The 21,478-nt window shown below is 47.0% G+C and overlaps 1 protein-coding gene across 1 annotated transcript in view; it reads left to right on the top strand.

Moving 5' to 3' along the window:
* The window catches only part of HECTD4 (HECT domain E3 ubiquitin protein ligase 4), a 121,132-nt gene that overhangs the window by 61,341 nt on the left and 38,313 nt on the right, over positions 1–21,478 (top strand). The window contains exons 25-39 of the mRNA XM_056859134.1: positions 571–804; positions 1,821–2,013; positions 2,198–2,302; positions 3,232–3,320; positions 3,556–3,731; positions 4,217–4,352; positions 4,466–4,607; positions 5,484–5,650; positions 13,696–13,842; positions 15,718–15,902; positions 16,610–16,763; positions 17,823–18,103; positions 19,142–19,331; positions 19,415–19,496; positions 20,724–20,926. Of these exons, the coding sequence (XP_056715112.1) occupies positions 571–804; positions 1,821–2,013; positions 2,198–2,302; positions 3,232–3,320; positions 3,556–3,731; positions 4,217–4,352; positions 4,466–4,607; positions 5,484–5,650; positions 13,696–13,842; positions 15,718–15,902; positions 16,610–16,763; positions 17,823–18,103; positions 19,142–19,331; positions 19,415–19,496; positions 20,724–20,926 (2,484 nt within the window). The remainder of the gene's footprint in view (positions 1–570; positions 805–1,820; positions 2,014–2,197; positions 2,303–3,231; positions 3,321–3,555; positions 3,732–4,216; positions 4,353–4,465; positions 4,608–5,483; positions 5,651–13,695; positions 13,843–15,717; positions 15,903–16,609; positions 16,764–17,822; positions 18,104–19,141; positions 19,332–19,414; positions 19,497–20,723; positions 20,927–21,478) is intronic.

Below are 21,478 nucleotides of genomic sequence, written 5' to 3'. Positions count from 1 at the left end.
CAAAACCAGATAGGTTGAGTTTAACATGCTTCTGAGGTATGCCTGTAGCTGAGTTGTTGCTAAGTTGCAACATCTGCCAAGTGGTGGTTGTTTTCTAAGCTGCCTTTTAAAGAACATAAATCAGGCAGACAAATGAGTTGCCACTAAAGGAAACTTACAATTAAAAGACTCCGCAGTATGCAAGCAAAATTCCTTTGTGATTAGTGTGTGTGTTAAGTGCCTTCAAGTCGCTTCAGACTCATGGTGACCCTATGAATCAAAGTCCTCCAAAATGTCCTATCTTTTTTCAGCCTTTGTGATTAGAGAAGCTCCAAATGTTGAATTGAAGGCCCAAATGTTTTTGTAGAACAACTTCATTTTGAAATTGTGTCAAAGCGAAAGTGTGTTTCTCTGTAAAGAATGCATGAGAGAGGGAGAGAGCACACTTCCAATGTGCTATATTCTTACCCAACTTTCTTTTGGAATTGTACAGTTTTAATTACACCATCCTGATTTAAAGGGCCTTAAAATGGCTGTAGATTTTGTCTGGATTGGAAAGATGCTAAGACTTTCTACTTCGTTGTTTCCCAGGTGCCAGTGGCAAGTGGAAGCCAATGGTGTCATCTCCCCAGCCCTCACGCCAAGCCCTTCCCCACTGCCTCTTACCATAGATGAAGATCGGGAGTTCACCTATCCGTCAGATGTCCTTGTGCCCCCTGTGGGTCACTACTTTGACCTGCCAAGGATAAGGCTCCCTCCTGGAATCATGATAAAACTCAGGGAAATATCTGGCCGTGCTCGGCCTCAGTTTAGACCCAGCATCAGGTATGTAACAGCAGTTCTTTTCCCCAAAGTTTCTTTTACCTGCAAGTTTGATTTTGCAGTTATTTAAAACAGCAGCTTTGTCCGATGCCTCTGTTTAAAGAAACTTCCCTTTACATAAATAAACTGAAGGTTTAAAATTGTTTATTTTCCCCGTTGTTGTGGAATCTGTTTATGATGATGGAAAATATTTTCGCTAGATACATGACTTAAGTGTGTTGTTTTTACTTTTATTCGATTATGGTAGGTAGATAGTGCTTAAGAGGAGTTAGAGCAAGCAAGAAACCCGCCCTTTCTCCCAGCCCCCTAGTTCTAAAATTGACCAGCATTGTCCTTGGTGTCCAGGCCTGATTTCGGTCTCCTGAGTTCATCATCTCCTCTTGTGCTGGTGACTGAAATACTTCTCCAGCATTCAGCAAAGTCCTGGTTTCTGTGTCCTGCTAGTATTTACTCCCAAATTTTGGCTAGTAGTTGTTGGCAATGTTCTTCTGAGTCTGCTGAAAAATAATGTCAGTGCTTCCTCTAGGCCCCTCAGTGCTGTGGTCTCAGAACCCTTAGGTTCAGATCTAGCATTGGGCTTGCAATGTCTCCAGTCTTTCCATTGTACAGGTTGGGTTGTGTGCTTGATAGGGCTTCTCTCCCACTTAGGCTATGGGAGATTGGAGGGGCCATGGCTCAGTAGTAGAACATCTGCTTGGCATGCAGAAGGTCCCAGGTTCTGTTCCTGGCATCTCCAGTTAAAGGGACTGGGGAAGTAGGTGATGTGAAAGAGCTCTGCCTGAGACCCTGGAGAGCTGCTGCTGGTGTGAGTAGACAATACTGACATTGATGGACCGAGGGTCTGATTCAGTAGAAGGCAGCTTCATGTGTCTATGGAGATTCTTGATCCGTTATGTAGTCTTCCCCGCACCCCAGCCCCAGCAGCCTTTCAAATCTTCTTTACGTAACCTCCCTCTCAGACCAGATGAACTCTCAAATGCCATTCTGCCAGAATATAACTTCTTGCCACCCTTTAACAGGGAGGTGATCCAGCCAGATATAATGGAAGAAATGGTGGTTTCTTGTGTTATCAAGCACTTGAATCTGGTCGACGCACTCCAATCCCTAATAAATTTCCAGTATCAAGAGGAGCATGCAGAGGAATACGACTTGCTTTGTAAAATTATGGGAGAGACCTTTAAGAAACTTAATGCCATGGAAAGGCAATTGCAGGTAAGACTACTCATAAAACCCATTTTCTGTAGAGAGGTGGACAAGATAGTGATGCTTTCCAATTAAACTGTCCCTCTCTTAGAAAGCTCTGTGTGCCAAGTCTGCTCCGATTTTCACTTTACCTTTGGACTCAGTAAGCTAACACAGTTCAGCCCCTTTCACTTTGCTCTTGTCTTTTGGTCAGAGCGTCGCCGAGCTGGAACAGAAATGGCAAAGTGAAGTGGAAGACGCAATGCATGGGAAACTGGAGAACAATGTCCCCTTTTTTTATGACTATCATTTCAACGAGGTAAGTGAAATACATAGTATCAATAAGACTTGAGGAAATCAGCTGATGCTCTTTCTGAATATTTCTTTTCTAAATACATTTTCTCTGTTCCTGTAAAACATTGTGCCATGTTTATGAGTGCCCAGGGATAAATTACATGCCCTTTAAAACCAGCTGACTAACCCTTTGTTGGAAATAGACTGATGATGATTGCTGATGATTCCAGAAACTCTGTCAGCATATGTTTAGGAGATTTTAAAAAATAAAGCCAAGGCCGATGGTGCAGAATAAAAATATATTTTATTACTCAGTTAAAATTCCCTATATGTTTAACCATCAGGCTTCTTCAGGGGAATGTTAGTCTTGCAGTGTTTCTTCAAAAGGAGTACAAGATCGGTAGCCTTTTTGATTACTCACCTATTGGTGAGTAACTTAGTAATAAAATATATATTTACTTTATTTTGCACCATCAGCCATGGCCTTATTTTTTACCTCTTAGTGACTGGTGCAACCCTTTAATTTGCTCCTAGCATATGTTTAAGGACAGGGCAGTTCCAGTGTGTGCTGGGGTTTCTTCAAAAAAGCCCAGTTGTAATGGAGCATGACTAGATTTCGAATATGGCAGCTATTATTTGCTTTCAGAGAACTAGAAGAAGGTCTGATTCTAGAGAATGCAATACTTCCAGCATGTTCACTCAGTCAAAAGAAAAATTCTGAACATGCTGGAAGTATTGCATTCTCTAGAACCAGACGTGCTTACTAACCTACAGAGAGTTTCTGTGTGCTATCATTCTGCCTAGAAACCTAATTAAAAAGGGGGTGAGTGGGTTCTTTGGTTCACTGCCAAATAGTAGATTTATGGCTTCCCATTCTTGTGAACACCTGAATTCTATGTTATTTTTTGAATCAGATGTTCCCACAGTCCCTTTTCTGTATGTCCTTCTTTTTAGAGCAAAATAAAAGAATTGGAACTTCTATGCTCAATGAAGGAGGTTTCTTTTGATGGAAGTGATCTTGAGAATATGGTGCTCTCTCTGAGGTTGGTGCAGTCATTGAATCTGATACGGTTACTCCCTCGTCTTTAGCTTGCTCTCTTTCTCTCTTTCTCTGTGAATTTGGGCTGTGTGGATATGTAGCCCCCAGTTGCTGTGTTCTTTTCCCACAGCATCCTGGGGCTTGAAAAACCTGGACTTATCACTCTTTGTATGTGTAGGGATTTCTGAAGACATAATGAAACATCCAGTCTATCTAGGTTTTGTTTTCACTTCTTTTAGAGAGAAATTCTTCCAGGAGGTAAACTCCCTGCTACAGAAGCCTTTGCATCCTATGGCTAAAACCAAAGTGCTGGTTAAGAGCTTGATGAACCGAGCGGAATTGCTGCTGCATGTCACTATCGCAGCACAGTCTGGGCTCACCAGGAGCATATCTGGGACACCTGCAGAGACACCAGGTAAGGGTGGCAGCAGCAAGGAATATTTGAGCAACTAGTAAGCATCTGTTTTAAGTCAAAATATGCTTGTAGCATTGAGTTTGCAAAATGCAAGCTTTTAAAAACAAATCCAGGGAGAGAGGCGGGGAAATGTATTGGTCACTTCACAGGGGCTAGCCCCTTGCTACACCCTGTAGCGGATATCTTTGGTTCAAAATGAACCACCCTGAAAGCTTGTAGAGTGGATTTCTGCAGAGCTTGTCCCAGGAGGGAAAATGAAACATTTAACCCAGAATGCCTGCTCTCAACCACCTCACACACACACCTAGTGATATGTCTCTCTCTTCATCCAAAGATCCCTTAGTGTATCAGTCGTGAAAAACAGTCCATTTTGTATGTGTGGGTGAAGTGTCACATTGAGGACTACATGACTTATGGGTGTTTCCTAAAATGTTGTCCTGGAGTGACCAGAAGCAATTTGTTGTTCTGTTCTCCTAATCCCGCAGCTTGTAAATCAGCTTCAGAGACAAAGGTGATTTCCCACGCAGTCCGCCAGCCTATCTTTCTCCGCAGTATGTCGGCACCATCTGACCTTGAAATGATTGCAAATGAAGATCTGGAGTTCACCAGGTCAAGCCAGAGGTATGTGCATTGGGGTTTGTTTTTACCCCCTTAAAACATAGTCAGTGTTAAGAGTCCAAATACCAGTAAAATCATGGTGCTCTTCCTAACTGGCTCTCTTCTCCCTCTTTTAGGAGGCGCCACGTTACGAGTCACAGAAGCAGCTCCTTCACTCTTCTTCAATCCCTGACCATCGAGGATAGCCGAGACAAGCCCACGTACAGCGTCTTACTGGGGCAGCTCTTTGCTTTCATCGGAACAAACCCAGACCAAGCAGTAAGTTGTGTGATTATAATTAGAAGGTGTCTAATCATAATGGCCAGCAGCACCTTAGAGATCAATAAGGTTTTTGGGGTGTAAGCTTTCGAGGCTCAAAGGGATCTGACGAAGGGAGTGTTGCCTTTCGAAAATGTATACCCGAAAGTCTTGATGGTCTTGAAGGTGCTACTGGGCTCGAATCTAGCTTTTCTGCTGCAGACCAATCTGGCTACCCTCTAAAACTATAATAATAACAATGGGAAGTATTGCTATAGAGCTTTTGGTATTGTGTGCGAAACTTGCTTTAATCTTAAAAAGAAGCAAAAAATCCTTGATCCTACGCCTTGTGCCAGATTTAAAAGCTGCAAGGCAGAAAGTGGCAAAAGAACATGAGGTGGGCTGAAGAGGCTTAGTCTGAAAATGAGTGGCTGAGAGCCAGCGAGGTGTAGTGGTTAAGAGCGGTGGTTTGGAGTGGTGGAGTCTGATCTGGAGAACTAGGCTTGATTCCCCACTCCACATGAGTGGCGAAGGCTAATCTGGTGAATTGGAATTGTTTCCCACTCCTACACATGAAGCAAGCTGGGTGACCTTGGGCAAGTTACAGTTCTATTAAGAGCTCTCTCAGCCCCACCTACCTTGCAAGGTGTCTGTTGTGGGGAGGGGAAGGGAAGGTGATTGTAAGCCAGTTTGAGTCTCCCTTAAGTGGTAGAGAAAGTCGGCATATAAAAACCAACTCTTCTTCTTCTATTTCAATCTAAATCTCCCTAGTCCAGCCTCTACCACTACACGACACTAGCTCTCATTTTAAGGAGGCCCCTTGGCTCTCATGCCTCAGATGCATTAGTCAAACAAAACTCATGTTAATGTTCTAGCCAAAACACTCTTCTCTCCTAGGTATCTAGCAGTAGCTTCCTGTTGGCTGCTCAGACCAGGTGGCGGCGTGGAAACACCAGGAAACAGGCTCTGGTGCATATGCGGGAGCTCCTGACAGCAGCCGTTCGTGTCGGTGGCGTGACGCATCTTGTGGGTCCGGTCACGATGGTACTTCAAGGCGGCCCACGGTCAGTTCCTCTTCAGAACTCCATTTGAGGAAAACTGAATGGGCATACATTATCTGCTAACTGGAACACATTTCCTGAAAGGAAACAGGAAATGGCAAAATTAGCTCTCTCTGTTGTGTATGTATTTTGGACAGTTGAGGAGCACATTGGTTGAGATTGTGTCAGAGGGAGAACTTGCTTGGTGGTTGGTTGAAGTAGCTTAAAATGCTTGGAATTCCAAGGTTGCACCAAGTGTTAGAGGGGTTGCTTAATAAGTAGGTGTCCTGTTGTGAATGCTTTGCCCACAGTTACTACTAATTCTGAACAGATCCACCATACAAACGTATATTGCTTGTTTCCTGTTGATTTTAACTGTCATTCTTTCTCCCAAAGAACCCTGGCAGTTCATTGTCAGTCTTCAGTGCAGCCCCACATATGGGACTGCGCAGGCGCAGGCCAGCCTGTCGGTGGAAGATTTTTCTAGCCTCCTAGTAACAGAGGGGGTGCCCCTCCCCTCTTGGGTGAGCGTGGCGGTTCCTTCCCGCCCAAACCACCACGTGACCCAATGGGAGGGGCGCCCCCTCCTCCCTCAGTTCCTTTTTCGCCGCCGTGTGGTGTAGAAGTGTTCAATAAACCTCCTGCTTTTCGTGAGTTTTCATCAGATACTTACCCAGTCTGAGGCAGTCCATCTGGCCTAGACTGAATCGCTTCTTAGTGCCGCCATGGCAGCTAAGCCGCCGTTTAAAAAGTGTTCCTCTTGTGGCTTAAAAATGCCCTGCTCTGATGAGCACGAGCTGTGCCTTCTTTGTCTGGGGGAGGGGCATTCTGTGCAGACTTGCGCCGTCTGCAAGAAGTTTACCAGCGCAGCCAGGAAGGACAGGGCGTTTCGGCTTAAGGCTGCCCTATGGGAAAAGTCTTTGGAGGCAACGGCAAAGCAAACCGCTTCTGTGCGCTCCACCCCGACCCGACCATCAGCTGATTTATCGGGGGCAGCGTCTGTCCATTCTGCGAAGAGCGCAGCCTCGGCCCCAGCAAAAAGCGCTGCGCCCGCTACAGGGGCAGTCGTTCAGGCCCCAACTGTCGAACCTGAGGGCTCCTCGGTTCAAAGCACACTCCCCTGCTCAGCTAGCTCGACGCCTGCAGTTGCCTCGGTCCCGACCGGCGCTCCGCCCCCTGGCTCGGTTCCAGCTTTTGCAGTCCCTCCGCCCTCGGGCTCGAGCTCACGCCTGACGGCTGCAGACCAGAGGCCCCCTACTGCGGGCTCGTCGTCTGTGGGAAAGAGAAAGAGCTCTTCTGCTCCGCTAGAGCCTTCCTCCCCTAAGAGGCTGAAACATAAGGATAAATCTGATAAGAAAAAGAGAAGCTCTGCTGCTAAGGTGACACGGGCTATTACCCCCCCTCCTCCTAAAACCCCGTCAGTGGGGTCACCTGCTCATTCTATTTTTGGTCAGGATTTAATTTATCCCTCCCCTGAGGGTTTTGAATCCCGTTCAGTCTCTCCTGCGCCTAACCTGCACTGGCAGTGTTACCAGCAGCCACAACAAATGCTTATCGCTCCTGCTGACATCCCCAGTTGGATCGAGTTCTGCAGGACCAGAAACCTGGATATTTGTGGTCAGCCTGTCCAACGGGCACTGCCAGCCCACCTGGACCCTCCAATCCTTACACCTGAGTTCCAGCAGTATGTTGCTCCTTTAGATCCATACGATCCTATGGAGGGAACCTCGGCTATGAATACAGCATCGGATGCCACTCTTGATTTATCCCCAGATGATATGTCTGGTGACCAGGATAATGTCCCTCTTACTGAAGATTCTAGAATTAGGGCAGACCAAATGTTAAGGATTGCTGCAGCCCTGGACCTTGATGTAACCGCTGTGGATAACAAGCCAAAGGATAAAATCCTAAGTAGACTCCATGCTGGATCTGTGGATATGGTACTTTTTCCTGTATTAGAGGGCCTTCAAGATATCCAAGCCCTTATCTTTTCTAAACCTGCCTCTGCCCCTCCTACTACTAGAAGGGTGGATAACTCCTACAGAGTGAAGCCTGATTCATGCTCATTTTTATCTAACCATCCTCCTCCATCTTCCATTGTTACCGAGGAGATGCAGGCGAAGCATAAAATCGGCCACCAAGCCTCGCCCTCTGATAAAGAAAGTAAACGGCTTGATACTCTGGGGAGGAAAGTGTACTCCTCAGCAGCACTTAATTTTCGGATAGCCAATTTCCAGACCATCCTGGGTGGCTACCAGTTGTTCATGTGGGAAAAGATATCTTTGCATCTGGATGATATTCCAGAAGAGCCCAGGAAAGCCATTCAGCAAGTACAGGCCGAAGCCATGCGGGTCTCGCTACAGGAAATTGCAGCGGGAAAGCATGCTGCTGACACTTCGACATGTACGTTAGCGTCAGCCATCACGATTCGAAGACATTCATGGCTCAGGAACACTGCTCTCCCGATTGACACCAGGGCTAGAGTTGAGGATTTGCCCTTCGAGGGTGAGACTCTTTTTTCTTCATCTACCAACGATTTCCTGAAAGAAAAGAAGACAGACCGGCAGACGGCCAGATCATATGGAGTCCTCCCTGCTTCAACTACTACCAGGGATCGCTTCCAACCTCAGAGGAGGCGGAATTACTACCCATCGTACTACAGGCCTCCACAGCAGCAACAGCAGCAGCAGCAACTGTATCCTCGGCAGCAGTACCAACCCCGAGGGACTGGGAGGAGACCCAACTCTTTCGGAGGCAATAAAAGCCGAGCTGCCTCTGCACCTCCCCCTCAGAAGGATATGCACCACCAAGGACGCAAGTTCTGACTCTCACATGTCCAGGAAGAAGACCTATTTTTCCTGGACAGATTACATAAGTACCTACCACAGTGGCAGGCTATTTGCCAAGATGAGTGGGTCCTCCAAATTGTTATGTTGGGTTACATGTTGGAGTTTAGAAGTTTGCCCCCACTGCGACCTCCTTCCGAGGCCAGTGATAACCCAATGGCAGAAGTTGCCTCTCAGTTAGATGAGTTGCTCGCCAAAGGAGCGGTTCAATGTGTTTCCCCCTCTTCCCAAGAGTGGGGTTTTTACTCTAGGTTTTTTCTTATAGATAAAAAGGATGGAGGCCGCAGGCCTATTTTGGATCTCAGAGATTTGAATAAATTCCTCTTTGTTTCACGTTTCCGAATGGTGTCGCTTCCAAATGTTATGGAATTGTTAGCCCGCGAGGCGTGGTTTGTGGTGATGGACTTAAGAGACGCTTATTTCCATATTTCCATCCATCCTAGCCACAGAAAGTACCTGAGATTCAGAAAAGGGCCCAATATTTACGAATACACTGCCCTCCCTTTCGGGTTGGCCACTGCTCCCCGAGTCTTCACTAAGACTATAGCAGTGGTGATGGCTCATCTTAGGACGCTGGGTTGTACAATTTTTCCCTATCTAGACGATTGGCTGATCGTAGCTGCGTCTCCCGACGTCCTAGAACGTCAGGTCGCATTGGTCTTATCCACCTGTTTCAGGTTGGGCCTTGCCATAAATTGGAAAAAGTCCCGCCTCATCCCTACCCAGAGAGTCTCTTTCATTGGGGGGCTCTTGGACTCCCGCCGAGCCCTGGGCCTCCTCCCAGTAGAGAGGGCTACCTCTATCAAGAAACTGGTTCGTTCCTTCCAAAGGGTGCGTTGGCGGACCGTCAGGTCTATCCAGAGGTTACTAGGGCTAATGGCCTCTACTACCGCTGTGGTCCTGAATGCTAGACTCCATATGAGACCACTGCAGTTGTGGTTTCTCAGTGTGTTCCGACCCATGCTGCATACCCCTTTCCACCATTTTTCGGTTCCCCGGGTTATACTTAAGTCTCTGGATTGGTGGTTAGTTGATGATCACCTGTTCAGTGGTATTCCCTTTGGATACTGGTCTCATGAAATGACCCTAACCACTGATGCTTCCCTACAGGGGTGGGGGGCCCATTGCGAAGGTCATGCTGTTCAGGGGTTGTGGACGGGGCCACAATCCTCCCTCCATATTAACATGTTAGAATTGGTCACTGTGCGTCTGGCCCTTACCTCTTTTTCAGATGTGATCTACGGTCGCAGAGTGCTCCTCCAGTCGGACAATATGAGTACCGTCTTTTACATCAACAAGCAAGGGGCACTGGTTCCAGATCCCTTTGCGAAGAAGCCATCAGAGTGTGGGATGTGGCCATTTCTATGGAAGTCACCATCAGGGCGATCCATATCGCAGGGGTAGCAAATACGTGGGCGGACAGTCTCAGCAGGGACTATGTGACCAATCACGAATGGTCTATCCAGGACAAATACCTTGTGCCAATATTCGCAAGGTGGGGATTCCCAGAGGTGGACCTGTTCGCGACCCGGGAATCTACAAAGGCAACTCTTTTCTGTTCTCTAGCAGGGAACGACGATATCTCCCTAGGAGATGCATTCCAGATCAGCTGGTCCCACCGGTTCTTTTATGCCTTCCCCCCCTTCCCGCTATTACCCAGGGTGTTGAACAAGTTTGTGACAGACAACACCCGTTGTGTTCTTATTGCCCCCAGTTGGCCCAGACAAATCTGGTACCCGGAACTAGTCAGACTGGCCGGTCCCAATGTCATTTCCCTCCCGCAGGTCCCGGATCTTCTGGTGTGGGAGGGTATACAGCATCCAGACATACCCAGACTTCACCTAACAGCATGGCTGATCGGTGCACAAATCATACCTTAAGTAGTGGAGTTCAGGAGATCCTGTTACAAGCAAGGAAACCCTCCACTAGGGATTCTTACGCTAAGAAGTGGGCGCAGTTTCAGAACTGGGTGTTAGAAAGAGGCGCTCTACCCTTTCACTGCCCTTTGACATTAATTCTTGAATTTTTGCTTATGTTAGCACATAAAGGTTTAGCGGTATCTTCGGTGAAGGTGTTTCTGGCCGCGATATCCGCTTACCATGACCCTATCGAAGGTTCTACTGTTTTTTCTCACCCCTTATCAAAAAGGTTTATGAAGGGTTTGTTACATGTTTTCCCCCCGGTTCCGGTTTTAGTTCCCCAGTGGTCCCTCCAGTTGGTTCTTGTTAGAATGACAAGACCCCCCTTTGAACCTATGAGTAGGTGTCCTATTTCCCTCTTATCTAGGAAAGTGGCCTTCCTAGTGGCAGTTACATCAACCAGACGTGTAAGTGAATTGGCTGCTTTGAGGTCAGACCCACCCTTCCTGAAGGTTTTCCAGGAGAGGGTCGTCCTTCACCCCAGTTTGGAGTTTTTGCCTAAGGTGGTTTCCAAGTTTCATTTGGCACAACCAGTTACCTTACCTGTGTTTTTTCCTAATCCCTCATCAGTTGCGGAAAAAACCTTGCATACGTTAGATGTTAAGAGGGCTCTTCTTTATTATTTGGAGAGAACTAAGCATTTCAGAATAGATAAGTCATTGTTTATCTGTTATGCGGGTCCTAAAAAGGGAAAGGCTGCTTCTTCCCAGACATTATCTAGGTGGGTCGTGGCTGCTATCCGTTCGGCGTATGAAGCTTCGGGTGCTGAATGTCCACTGGTCGTTAGAGCACACTCCACAAGGGCCACAGGTGCATCAGCTGCTTTCCACAGGAGAGTCCCCCTCCTAGACATCTGCAAAGCAGCAACATGGTCGGATGCTGATACCTTCGTCCGCCACTATGCACTGGACCTGCAAGCGAGAAGAGAGGCTGATGTTGGAAAGGCAGTGCTGCAGTCACTATTCCAATAGTGCGCCTCCCACCTCCAGTATCGTGAGTAGCTCGCTAAAATCCCATATGTGGGGCTGCACTGAAGACTGACAATGAAAGCAGAGTTACCTGTAACTGGTGTTCATTGAAGTCTTCGTGCAGACACACATCCCTCCCTCCATCCCCGCTGTGGCTCACTATTGTTTTTTCTTTCACTTTAGGAGTACACGGCGGCGCACAAGAACTGAGGGAGGAGGGGGCGCCCCTCCCATTGGGTCACGTGGTGGTTTGGGCGGGAAGGAACCGCCACGCTCACCCAAGAGGGGAGGGGCACCCCCTCTGTTACTAGGAGGCTAGAAAAATCTTCCACCGACAGGCTGGCCTGCGCCTGCGCAGTCCCATATGTGTGTCTGCACGAAGACTTCAATGAACACCAGTTACAGGTAACTCTGCTTTGCTCATCATTGAGTTCTCTGTGCAGTCCCCACACAGCAACTTCACAGCCTGACTGTGGAATATTCTAGAGCTTCTTCCAAATATGAGCTGCTCCCCCTCTTATAATGGTTTTTCCTGCCTTTACATAGGCCTTTTATGCATGGCTGTTTCCCTCACGGTCACCCCTCTGATAACTTTGGGACTTTGTTTTGATTATGCATTCCATTTCCGACCGGCAGAGGTCACCTTGCTCTCCCCCTGTGTTTTCCCACGTTTTCAAATTCGAGATAAAACAGGTCTCTGAAAATGCGGGGAAACAAGGGGAGAGCGAGGTGACTTCTGATGGTTGGAAACAGCATGCATAATCAAAACAAAGTCAATCACGAAGTCAACAGAGGGGTGACCGCGAGGGAAACAGCCGTGCATATAAGGCCATAGAATGGAGGAGAGGGGTCATGCCTCTTCCACCAGTCTCTGTCACAGAGAGATGTTTCTTGGAGCCTCTGGAGTTTCTTAATAATAAAAGCATACCTGTGTGTGACAAAAAATTACAGCAAAGGGATGCATCATTTCTCATCTATTGAATGAGGCAACCTATTTTCCTCTCTTGTCATGACACAAAAAGCGTGCCCAGAGTGATGGCAGAATGGCTTAATCAGGCGGCCACGCCTTCTGTCTCCTCTGTCCTGGTAAGGGCATGACACGTCTGGATGCTTGATTTATGAACAGTTCTCCCCTAAAGCAAGGAGTGATTGAGCCTCTGGAGTCACAGCAGCTTTATGGGGAAAGGCTCTTCTAAGTACCTGCAGTTGTACAACCCACTGCTCCCTCAGAGGGATATGCCTTGGATAGACACACTGGGGCATTATCAGTTCTGAGAATGGATCCCAGAAAATCTAAGGAACCAAAGAGCCTCCTGTCCACTGTGATGGCTGGCATTGGGCGGAAGGCTGAGGCCCCTCCTCCCTCCACACCAAGGCCCTGACCTGAATTGGGGGGCCGGCCACTAGAGAAACATCCCCCCTTCCCCACTCCTGCTGTCTGACCAATGGCATCGGAGTCAGGTGGAGAAAACCACAGCCCAGATGTTACAAATTGAGTTTCACACCCACCATCCCAGATAGACAGTCAGCTTACTAATCTCATGTGGGGCTGTATAATAATAATGATAATACATTTTATTTGTATCCCGGCCTTCTCTGGCAAACCAGACTTAGGGCAACTAACATCATTTAAAATACATAATCACAAACTTATAAAATAGATGTCACAGTCATGAAAGCAGGGCAGCATTTGCATGACATGCCTGTTCACTGAGTTATTGTCAAGCCCCACTGGGAACTCTTTAAGGTCTGTTCCATGGGTTCTTGCAGCAGCTTAGAGGAACTGAAGGAAGAGGCGTGTGCCGGCTCTCCTTATGCTATGTAAAGGAAAAGGTTTGGGCTCAGGAAGCACCTTGCGCTTGAGAGAAGCTTCAGAACGTTCCATGCTGGCTTGTGCGTGCACAGTTCCTGCACAGAAGACCCCTGAATGAACATCCGTTGCAGGTCAAAGGCCACCTTGTTTTCCCTGTGAGGAGAAATAGACCGTATAACCCAGCGTGAGTCTGTAGTGGTAGATATGCCCCCTGACTTGCATTCCCCTTTTAATAAGCTCATTTCTTTCGTTTCTTTTTTTTCTTGAATTGACTTTTTCTTTTGAGGAATACTATTTAACTGCAGATCTCTTTCAAGGGTGGCGGGTATTAATTGCAAATGGGTGGTTGATATGGATTTGCTATTAAAATGCACAAGGGCCAACTTTCCTGTTACGCCCGGTGCCCAAAAGCTGTGATTTTGCCCACCCCTCCTTTGCGTCCTTCATTTCTTGTAAGGAGCTGAGGGGCTGCTTGCACCGGAAGAGCTTGCCTTCAGGGACTGAGCTGTTTGACTCCCCACAGAATCGAAGAGCTCACCTGTGGCGGGATGGTGGAGCAAGTGCAAGAAGCCTTTGGAGAGACCATGACCTCGGTGGTGGCGCTCTGTGCTCGCTACCCCATCGCTTGTGCAAATAGCATCGGCCTGTTGTGCACCATTCCTTACACCAGGTAGGCACACCCCGCCCAGAAAAGTAACTGTACTTTAGTTACGTCCATGTATCTAAAGCCCATCTTTTCAAATGTTGAATCTTTTTGCGTGTTTTGCAAGATGTGGTAGTGAGAGAGAGATGGCTCATATGTTTCCTCAAGGTGGCTAACAAAATTAAAGCATGCAATAAAATCAAAAACTTGCCAAAAGAAGGAGAAAAGACCCAAAACCGGTCAATGAAATGCATAGTCCATAATGCTAAATACAGAATCTGTTCAGCCATAATCTGATTTAGCCCAGCCAGTAGACCTGCTGAAATGAAATAGGCTTAATCTGTTTTCTGAATGCTATCAGAAGCATAAAAGAACCATGTTTGTGTTGGAAAAATAATTTTAACCAGTAGCAAACTTGCCCGGACCCTGTGTACATGATGAAAATTGGACTTCCCACAGACAAGATAGGGATCTCTACCACTCAGGAGAAGCCCCAGAGATATAGAAAAATAGCCTAATATATGAACTTTTTAAAAATGGCTTGGCGAGGGCTAAAGAGGCTTTGTAATGAGGAGAGCAGCTGAGTGTCAGTTTAGGAAAAGCAGGTGCTGAGAAGGGGTAGAAATCAGCCTGTGCTAACCACTGAGAGCTCAGATAAACCTGGAGCAGGTGACTGGACAGTGGTTGTTTCCAGATTGTTCCCTATCTGCAATTCTTCTCAGGCTTCACAAAACAGGGATTTGGATCTCTTCAGGATGTTGCAAAATCTGCTGTTAACAGCTCTGCGGTTTGACTTCCGCTCCTGTTCTCCATGGATTGTCTGCATGCCTTAGACCAGAGATTATTGCCACCATTGCAAGGAGTGGAGGCATGTGATCTCTTTAATCTGAAAGTTCTTGTTTCTGGGGTGCTAAATACTGTTCCAGTGTCCTTGGGAAGATGATGAGTTCCAAACTCATAGGCCTCACTGGCTTTGGAACAATAGGCAGGACCAGATGGTTAACAGCGCTTTAGGGGAAAGACCTCTCTCGTTCTTTCGATATCAGATTCCATATGTTTGCAATCAACTTTTATACATCTTCAACTCTCATATGTCTCTTTGCACAGCCAGAGGCCACAAGAGCATCCCTTTACTTTTTGCTCAGTCCTTTCTAAAAGAAGCATTAAAAAGAGGTGGGAGATCTTCCTTATAAAACAAAACAAAAGCCTAATTCTACTGCACAGCATTTTCAACTCTTGTCAGGTTGGTGTGAGAGCCAATGTGGTGTAGTGGTTAAGAGCGGTGGTTTGGAGCAGTGGACTCTGATCTGGAGAACCAGGTTTGATTCCCCACTCCTCTACATGAGCAGCGGAGGCTAATCTGGTGAACTGGATTTGCTTCCCCACTCCTACACACAAAGCCAGCTGGGTGACCTTGAGCTAGTCGCAAACTCTCAGCCCCACCTACCTCACAGGGTGTCTGTTGTGTGGAGGGGAAGGAAAGGTGATTGTAAGCCGGTTTGAATCTTCCTTGAGTGGTAGGGAAAGTCGGCATATAAAAACCAACTCTTCTTCATCTTCATCTTCTTCTTTATCATCATCTTCTACTTCATCTTCATCTTCTACTTCTACTTCATCTTCGTCTTCTTTTTCTTCGTCATCGTCTTCTTCATCTTCTTCATCTCAATCTCCCGCTTTTACTGTTGGTTACCCAGTACTTGTTGTCCACACAGTGATGGGGAATCAACATTCCTAGCATAATTGGAAAGATGAAAACGGTTATGTAGGAGACACTGTTGTATTATTCAAGGCAGCAGAGCAAGGCATTATATTGGCGACGGCTATAAATGTGCCATCTGGTGGCTTCTTGAGTGCGCGAGTTGTTGCTGTGGCCCAATCCTTGTGCTTCGTCTTTTGGGGCAGGAGTGAAGAGAAGTGCCTGGTGCGCAGCGGCCTGGTCCAGCTCATGGATCGGCTGTGCAGCTTAAGCAGCCAGACGGAATCCAGCTCCAACGAGAAACAGACGAGGAAGCAGAAGGTGGCCACCATGGCTTGGGCTGCCTTCCAAGTGCTAGCCAACCGTTGCGTCGAATGGGAAAAGGAAGAAGGTAAGGGGAGGGGGAGGCTGCATGGTGCTGCTGACCGCTGAGAGAGCAGAAGTGGGTAGAGGGGCATGGGAAGAGAGGGAACCAAGTCTGGGATTGCATTAGTAGTGGCATTCGTAGAATACCCCAGTAATGATGACATGCATTTTTGGGGGGGAAACATGGCTGGTTAAATTAGGATCCAAACACTAAGGGGTGTCTTGGTTTTTCCAGTAAGGACGCTTGCTTGCTTCTAGCCCGGCTGGACACTTGCTACTGGTCTGTTTATTTTGGCAATTCTGAAAAACTTCAGTGTCCGTTTTGTCTAGTAGGGTAGCCTAGAGGAAAGATCCAAAGGGCAGGTACTTCTCTTTAGGCAATGATGATGTATGTCTCTGCCTATGATGCAGCTGGTGGCTTTCTGGAACATCAGCAGTAGGTGTTGATGCTGGGGAATCTGTCCTTAGCAGCAGGGTGACTTCCTATTTTTGTTCTGATGAGCTGGTATAATTTTTAGCATGCATGCCTCCCGACCTAAGCTCCAATAAGCTAACCCTTGTGGTCGGGCACATGTCCTTCTGTATAAATAGAGCTTTCCTCAAAAACGTTAATGCTCAGTGACTTGTTCAGAACTTCCACTTCACAATGTTGCGTTGTCTGTTTTGTATCTATAACGACTCCCCGCTGTGTTTCAGCTGGGTCTCTTTGGCTGTTTTGTGTTCCACTTGCAGGCGGGTCAACGGAGGCTGTGCACTCTGGTCTGGCTCGTCAAGTTTCCAGTCTTTTAACCAACCACCTGGCACGAGCCACAGAGTGCTGCGGCAACCAGGCAGCTGGAAATGACGCCCTGCAAGATGTCCTTAGTCTTCTGAATGACCTCTCGAGGTACAGCCTGGTTCTGACCTTCTGTGTGGCACGTTATTTATTTGTTCATTTTATAGCCTGCTTTTCTAGGAGATAATTGATTTGGTTTTATTAACATTAGCAATGGAACCTTTCAAAATACAGCTTTGAAATTCTGTAGCGAGCCATAAAACAAGATATGTTTTAAGAGCTGGCTCCAAATTCTCATGTGTGTGTGTGTGTGTGTGTGTGTGTGTGTCAGGATCAAAGATCCACACTTGGAGTTTGTCACATATCTTTCACTTAATATTCTGTAGCTGTTTTGCTTTCCCTCCCGCATCAAGTTTCATCTGACTTATGGCGACCCCATAGAGTTTTCAAGGCAAGAGATGTTCAGAGGGGGTTTGCCATTGCCTGCCTCTGCGTAGCAACCGTGGCATTCCTTGGTAGTCTCCCATCCAAATATTGACTAGGGCCTTTAGCTTCTGAGATCTGAAGAGGTCAGGCTAGCCTGGGCTATCCAGGTCAGGGCCTGGTCTGTAACTCTACAAGGTCAATTTTTTCCTCCTACAGTTGTGTCTTTCCCTCCTAACTCTCAGCCGTAAGGAAATGTTGAGAGTGACGCAGACTGTGTAGGGTGAATTCTTATCAAGTTGGTAACCATCTGTCTCTCTCATGAAGATGAAAATGGGAAAAGTTGCAGTCTAACATGCCCTGCAATGTTAACATTAAAAAAGAAAATTAATTAGGGTGAACCATGCCCCAAATCCAGTCATTATAGAGAGACCTCTTCTAAACTGGCGAGATATTTTGGCTCCCCAACCTAGAGAGCACGTTGGATATTGAAGTGGTATCTCTGGAGTGCTAATTTCCCACATTTATATCCTGCCCTTCTTCTCAGGGGTCTGGGACGGTGTACACACTTCATCCTCACAACCACCCTGCTAGGCATATTCACCCAAAGGAGTGTGACTCACCCTAGGCCACCCAATGAGCTTCCTAATGAGTGCAAGTTTGAGCCTCTGCCTGCCTGTTCCAGTCCCAATACTGTCCTGGCTTTCCTAACTGTGTTTAAAGCGAGCCAACGTTCTGTTCTTCCAGGAGCCACATTGGCAAAGCGATCCTGAGTCAGCCAGCCTGCGTCTCCAAACTTCTCTCCCTGCTCTTGGACCAGCGCCCCTCTCCAAAGCTGGTCCTCATCATCCTTCAGCTCTGTCGTGCTGCTCTTCCACTCATGAGCGTCGAGGATTGCGGGAATGTTGAATTGCCCCCCTGGAGTTACTCCGTGCCCTCCCTGAATAGTGAACAGGACGATCCCAGTGACCCAGCTTCCAAAATTGCTTCCCTGCTCTTAGCAAAACTGGCCGATTATGTGGTACCAGGTAGTGAATTGTTACCTTGTTACTTTACCAGCTTGATGGTTTGAGAAACTAATCAGTGTTGCATGAGAATCCAAAACTGTATTGCACTTTTACATTTGAGAGTTTAGAGGCTTCAGGAGTGTATTATCCTGGCGCTTCAGTGCTCACACTGGCTCTGAATTGCCTTCTGCAGTAAAGTTAGGGTGCTTGTCATGACTCGCAACCGAACAACCCGGGCCCAGGTTTTTCTATCAGGACCTCCATCCACATGTTCCAGTGTGGCTTTTAAGGCTGCCCTGTTTAGCAGACCATCTGTGTGCCATTAGGAATCTAGGGGTGCTCACAGAGGTGTTTTAGGTGGATGTCCCTTTCCCTTCCCTCAGAGACTCACTGAAACCTTGGTCTAGGTGTCTTAAGAACATAAGAAAGGCCCTGCTGGATCAGACCAAGGCCCATCGAGTCCAGCAGTCTGTTCACACAGTGCCCAACCAGGTGCCTCTAGGAAGCCCACAAACAAGATGACGGCAGCAGCATTGTCCTGCCTGTGTTCCACAGCACCTCATAGAATAGGCATGCTTCTCTGATCCTGGAGAGAATAGGTATGCATCAGGACTAGTATCCATTTTGACTAGTAGCCATGAATACCCCTCTCCTCCATGACATGTCCACTCCCCTCTTAAAGCCTTCCAAGTTGGCAGCCATCTCCACATCCTGGGGCAGGGAGTTCCACAATTTAACTATGCATTGTGTGAAGAAATACTTTCTTTTATCAGTTTTGAATCTCTCACCCTCCAGCTTCCGCAGATGACCCCTTCGTTCCAGAAGCCCTGTAACACCTTCTTATTCAGATTGGCTTTTGGTGACTGGGGATATTCTATGATGCTGCAGGGTTGGGTTGGATCAGGGTATCGAGGGAGTTTGTTGTTAACATGCTGCTGCTCCTGACCCTGAGCCCTTACACTAGGGAGAGTTGTGGATTGGATCTGTGTCCTGCCTGAGAGGGTCTATCGTACATTTAGCTATTGTTTTGCAGCTTATTTCTTCTCCCTGCTTTTGTAGGATGTCAGACAGTTCTTTCTCCGACTGCTTCTGAACCTGATACCTCTCTGTCAAAATCCAGTCCAAAAAGCTCCCTTAAAGGGGACAAAGATCCAGGAGAAGAAAGTGAGGCCGTGGACGGTAAACTTTCCATTTTTATTCATAAGCGGGAAGACCAGTCATCTCATGAAGTTCTTCAGCCATTGCTAAGGTAACCCTGCCCCAACGGGATGTAATTAAAACCCTTTATTAGGGCATCCACATTTATGCTGTTCTGTATCCTTCCCTTTATAGTAGCTCAGAAGGCCGCCCGTTTCGTCTCGGAACAGGAGCTAATATGGAGAAGGTGGTTAAGATGGATCGAGACATGACTAAAGTACGTAGGCATTAATGAGAATATGTTTGAGTAGCTTAATGCCTTCCTTAAAGACCCCAAAGGAGAAATCTGAACATCCTATTTCTAGAAGGTTGGCTTTGGCCAATCAATGCTTTATTTATTTGCATTATTTCTACTCCACCCTGTTGGCCAGGAGGCTCCCAAGGGTCCCAAGTAACTCAACCAAGATAAAAACGCTTCGCTTAAAAATACTAGTATTAAAATCAGGGAACCAAACTGAACTTGGAGCTGGTTCAGAGAGGTCTGTCACTTCAGGCCAGGTTCAAGGCAACCAAGAGATGTTCTAGTTCACAGAAAAGACACTCTGAACCAGCTTCATATTTGGCTTGACTTCCTAGTTAAAATAGTAATAACTAACCTGTTGATAAAATATAACAGGAGTAAATAAGAACCAAATGCAAAATCTCATAAATTGGCTAACACCTCCGAAGACGAAGCAGCCTACCTTTCAAAGCAGCTATTTCCCCCGAGCCCAAGAACCAAATGAAAAAACTAACAGCGTTGCAATAGAAAATTATCTAGTAGGTTGTAGTTTTTTACACTGGCTATTACTTTGGTGTGTAGGATGGGTCAGATACAAGCGTAAGCAAAGCAATATCACTAATATATAAGTAGAAGTTGTCCTACAGGTATTAAAAGCTGGAGAACAATTTAAGGAGATGTTAAGAAAGGCTGGATGAAACTCAGTGGAACAAATTCAGCAAGAAGCCTGGGAAAACAATATATGGCTTCAGCTGGCTTCAAAAACTGGCTTGGTAGCAGCTGTTCACTTTGCAGGAGGTATTCCATAGTATACTTTTAGTTTGCAGAAATAAAAAAAATGCTTTTCTAATGGTGGATTGGCCAGTGCAGACACACTACGGCGAGAGCTGCAAAGGCACGGAGAGCCAGCGTGGTGTAGTGGTTAAGAGCAGTGGTTTGGAGCGGTGGACTCTGATGTGGAGAACCAAGTTTGATTCCCCACTCCTCCACATGAGAGGCGGACTCTAATCTGATGAACTGGATTTGTTTCCCCACTCCTACACATGGAGCCAAATGGGTGACCTTGGACAAGTTACAGTTCTATTAAGAGCTCTCTCAGCCCCACCTACCTTACAGGGTGTCTGTTGCGGGGAGGGGAAGGGAAGGAGATTGTAAGCCAGTTTGAGTCTCCCTTAAGTGGTACAGAAAGTTGGCATATAAAAACCAACTCTTCTTCTTTTTCAGAGCGGCTCCTGTGAAGTTATCACTGAAGAGGCGGCTGCGGCTCTGCGGAAGGCAACCAAGTGGGCACAATCTGGATTAATCGTGAGTGTGGGGCCGCCGGTAGAGACTGTCAATCCTGAAAGCAGTGGCAGCCTGTCGACTGGAGACAAAAAGAAAACTGCGCAAACCTCCATTTGCAGGGAGCGGAATTCAGAGCTTGCCAGGTCAGAAACCTCTGCTTGACTTGGTGATACTTGGAGTATGGTCGTGTAGATGTGTTGGTTCATTTGCTAGAAACTGAATCAAGGGTTCACTCAGCATAGTGGACTTTGTTTCTGTAATGCTTTAAATCAGCGAAGACAATGGCAGGCAAGTAAACCAGATCATATGGAGCAAATAGCCACCTGCCTGCCACACAGGTGTCATCCTGCCATCCTGCTTACCACTTAGGTTCAGCCTCAGAAGTGCCCTTACTGAGTGGGGCGAGTATTGGCTTTGCCAGCAGTCTTTGGTCGTTATGCATGGGCACTTTCACTCACGTTCGCCTCTGGTCTGAATTGGTTGTTCCTTGGAGTTTTCCGTCCATTAGAGATGACCTTACGCCCAGCCCTCGCAATGTCCAGGTCATCCCTCTGTTAATCCGTCTCTTCCATCTTCCTTGAGCAAAGCCCAGGTGAAATCCCCTTGTATAAGGCAAAGTGTGGGACACTCAAGCTTGGTTTTACTCACAGCCAATTACAAAGCAGGTCCAGAGGCGGGGATTCAATGCTTCCTGC

This window comes from Euleptes europaea, chromosome 13 (genome assembly GCF_029931775.1).
Source record: "Euleptes europaea isolate rEulEur1 chromosome 13, rEulEur1.hap1, whole genome shotgun sequence".
In the NCBI taxonomy this organism is placed as follows: Eukaryota; Metazoa; Chordata; class Lepidosauria; order Squamata; family Sphaerodactylidae; genus Euleptes; species Euleptes europaea.
The sequence above is the reverse complement of the archived record's forward strand: the minus strand, read 5'-3'. Positions and strand labels throughout refer to the sequence as shown.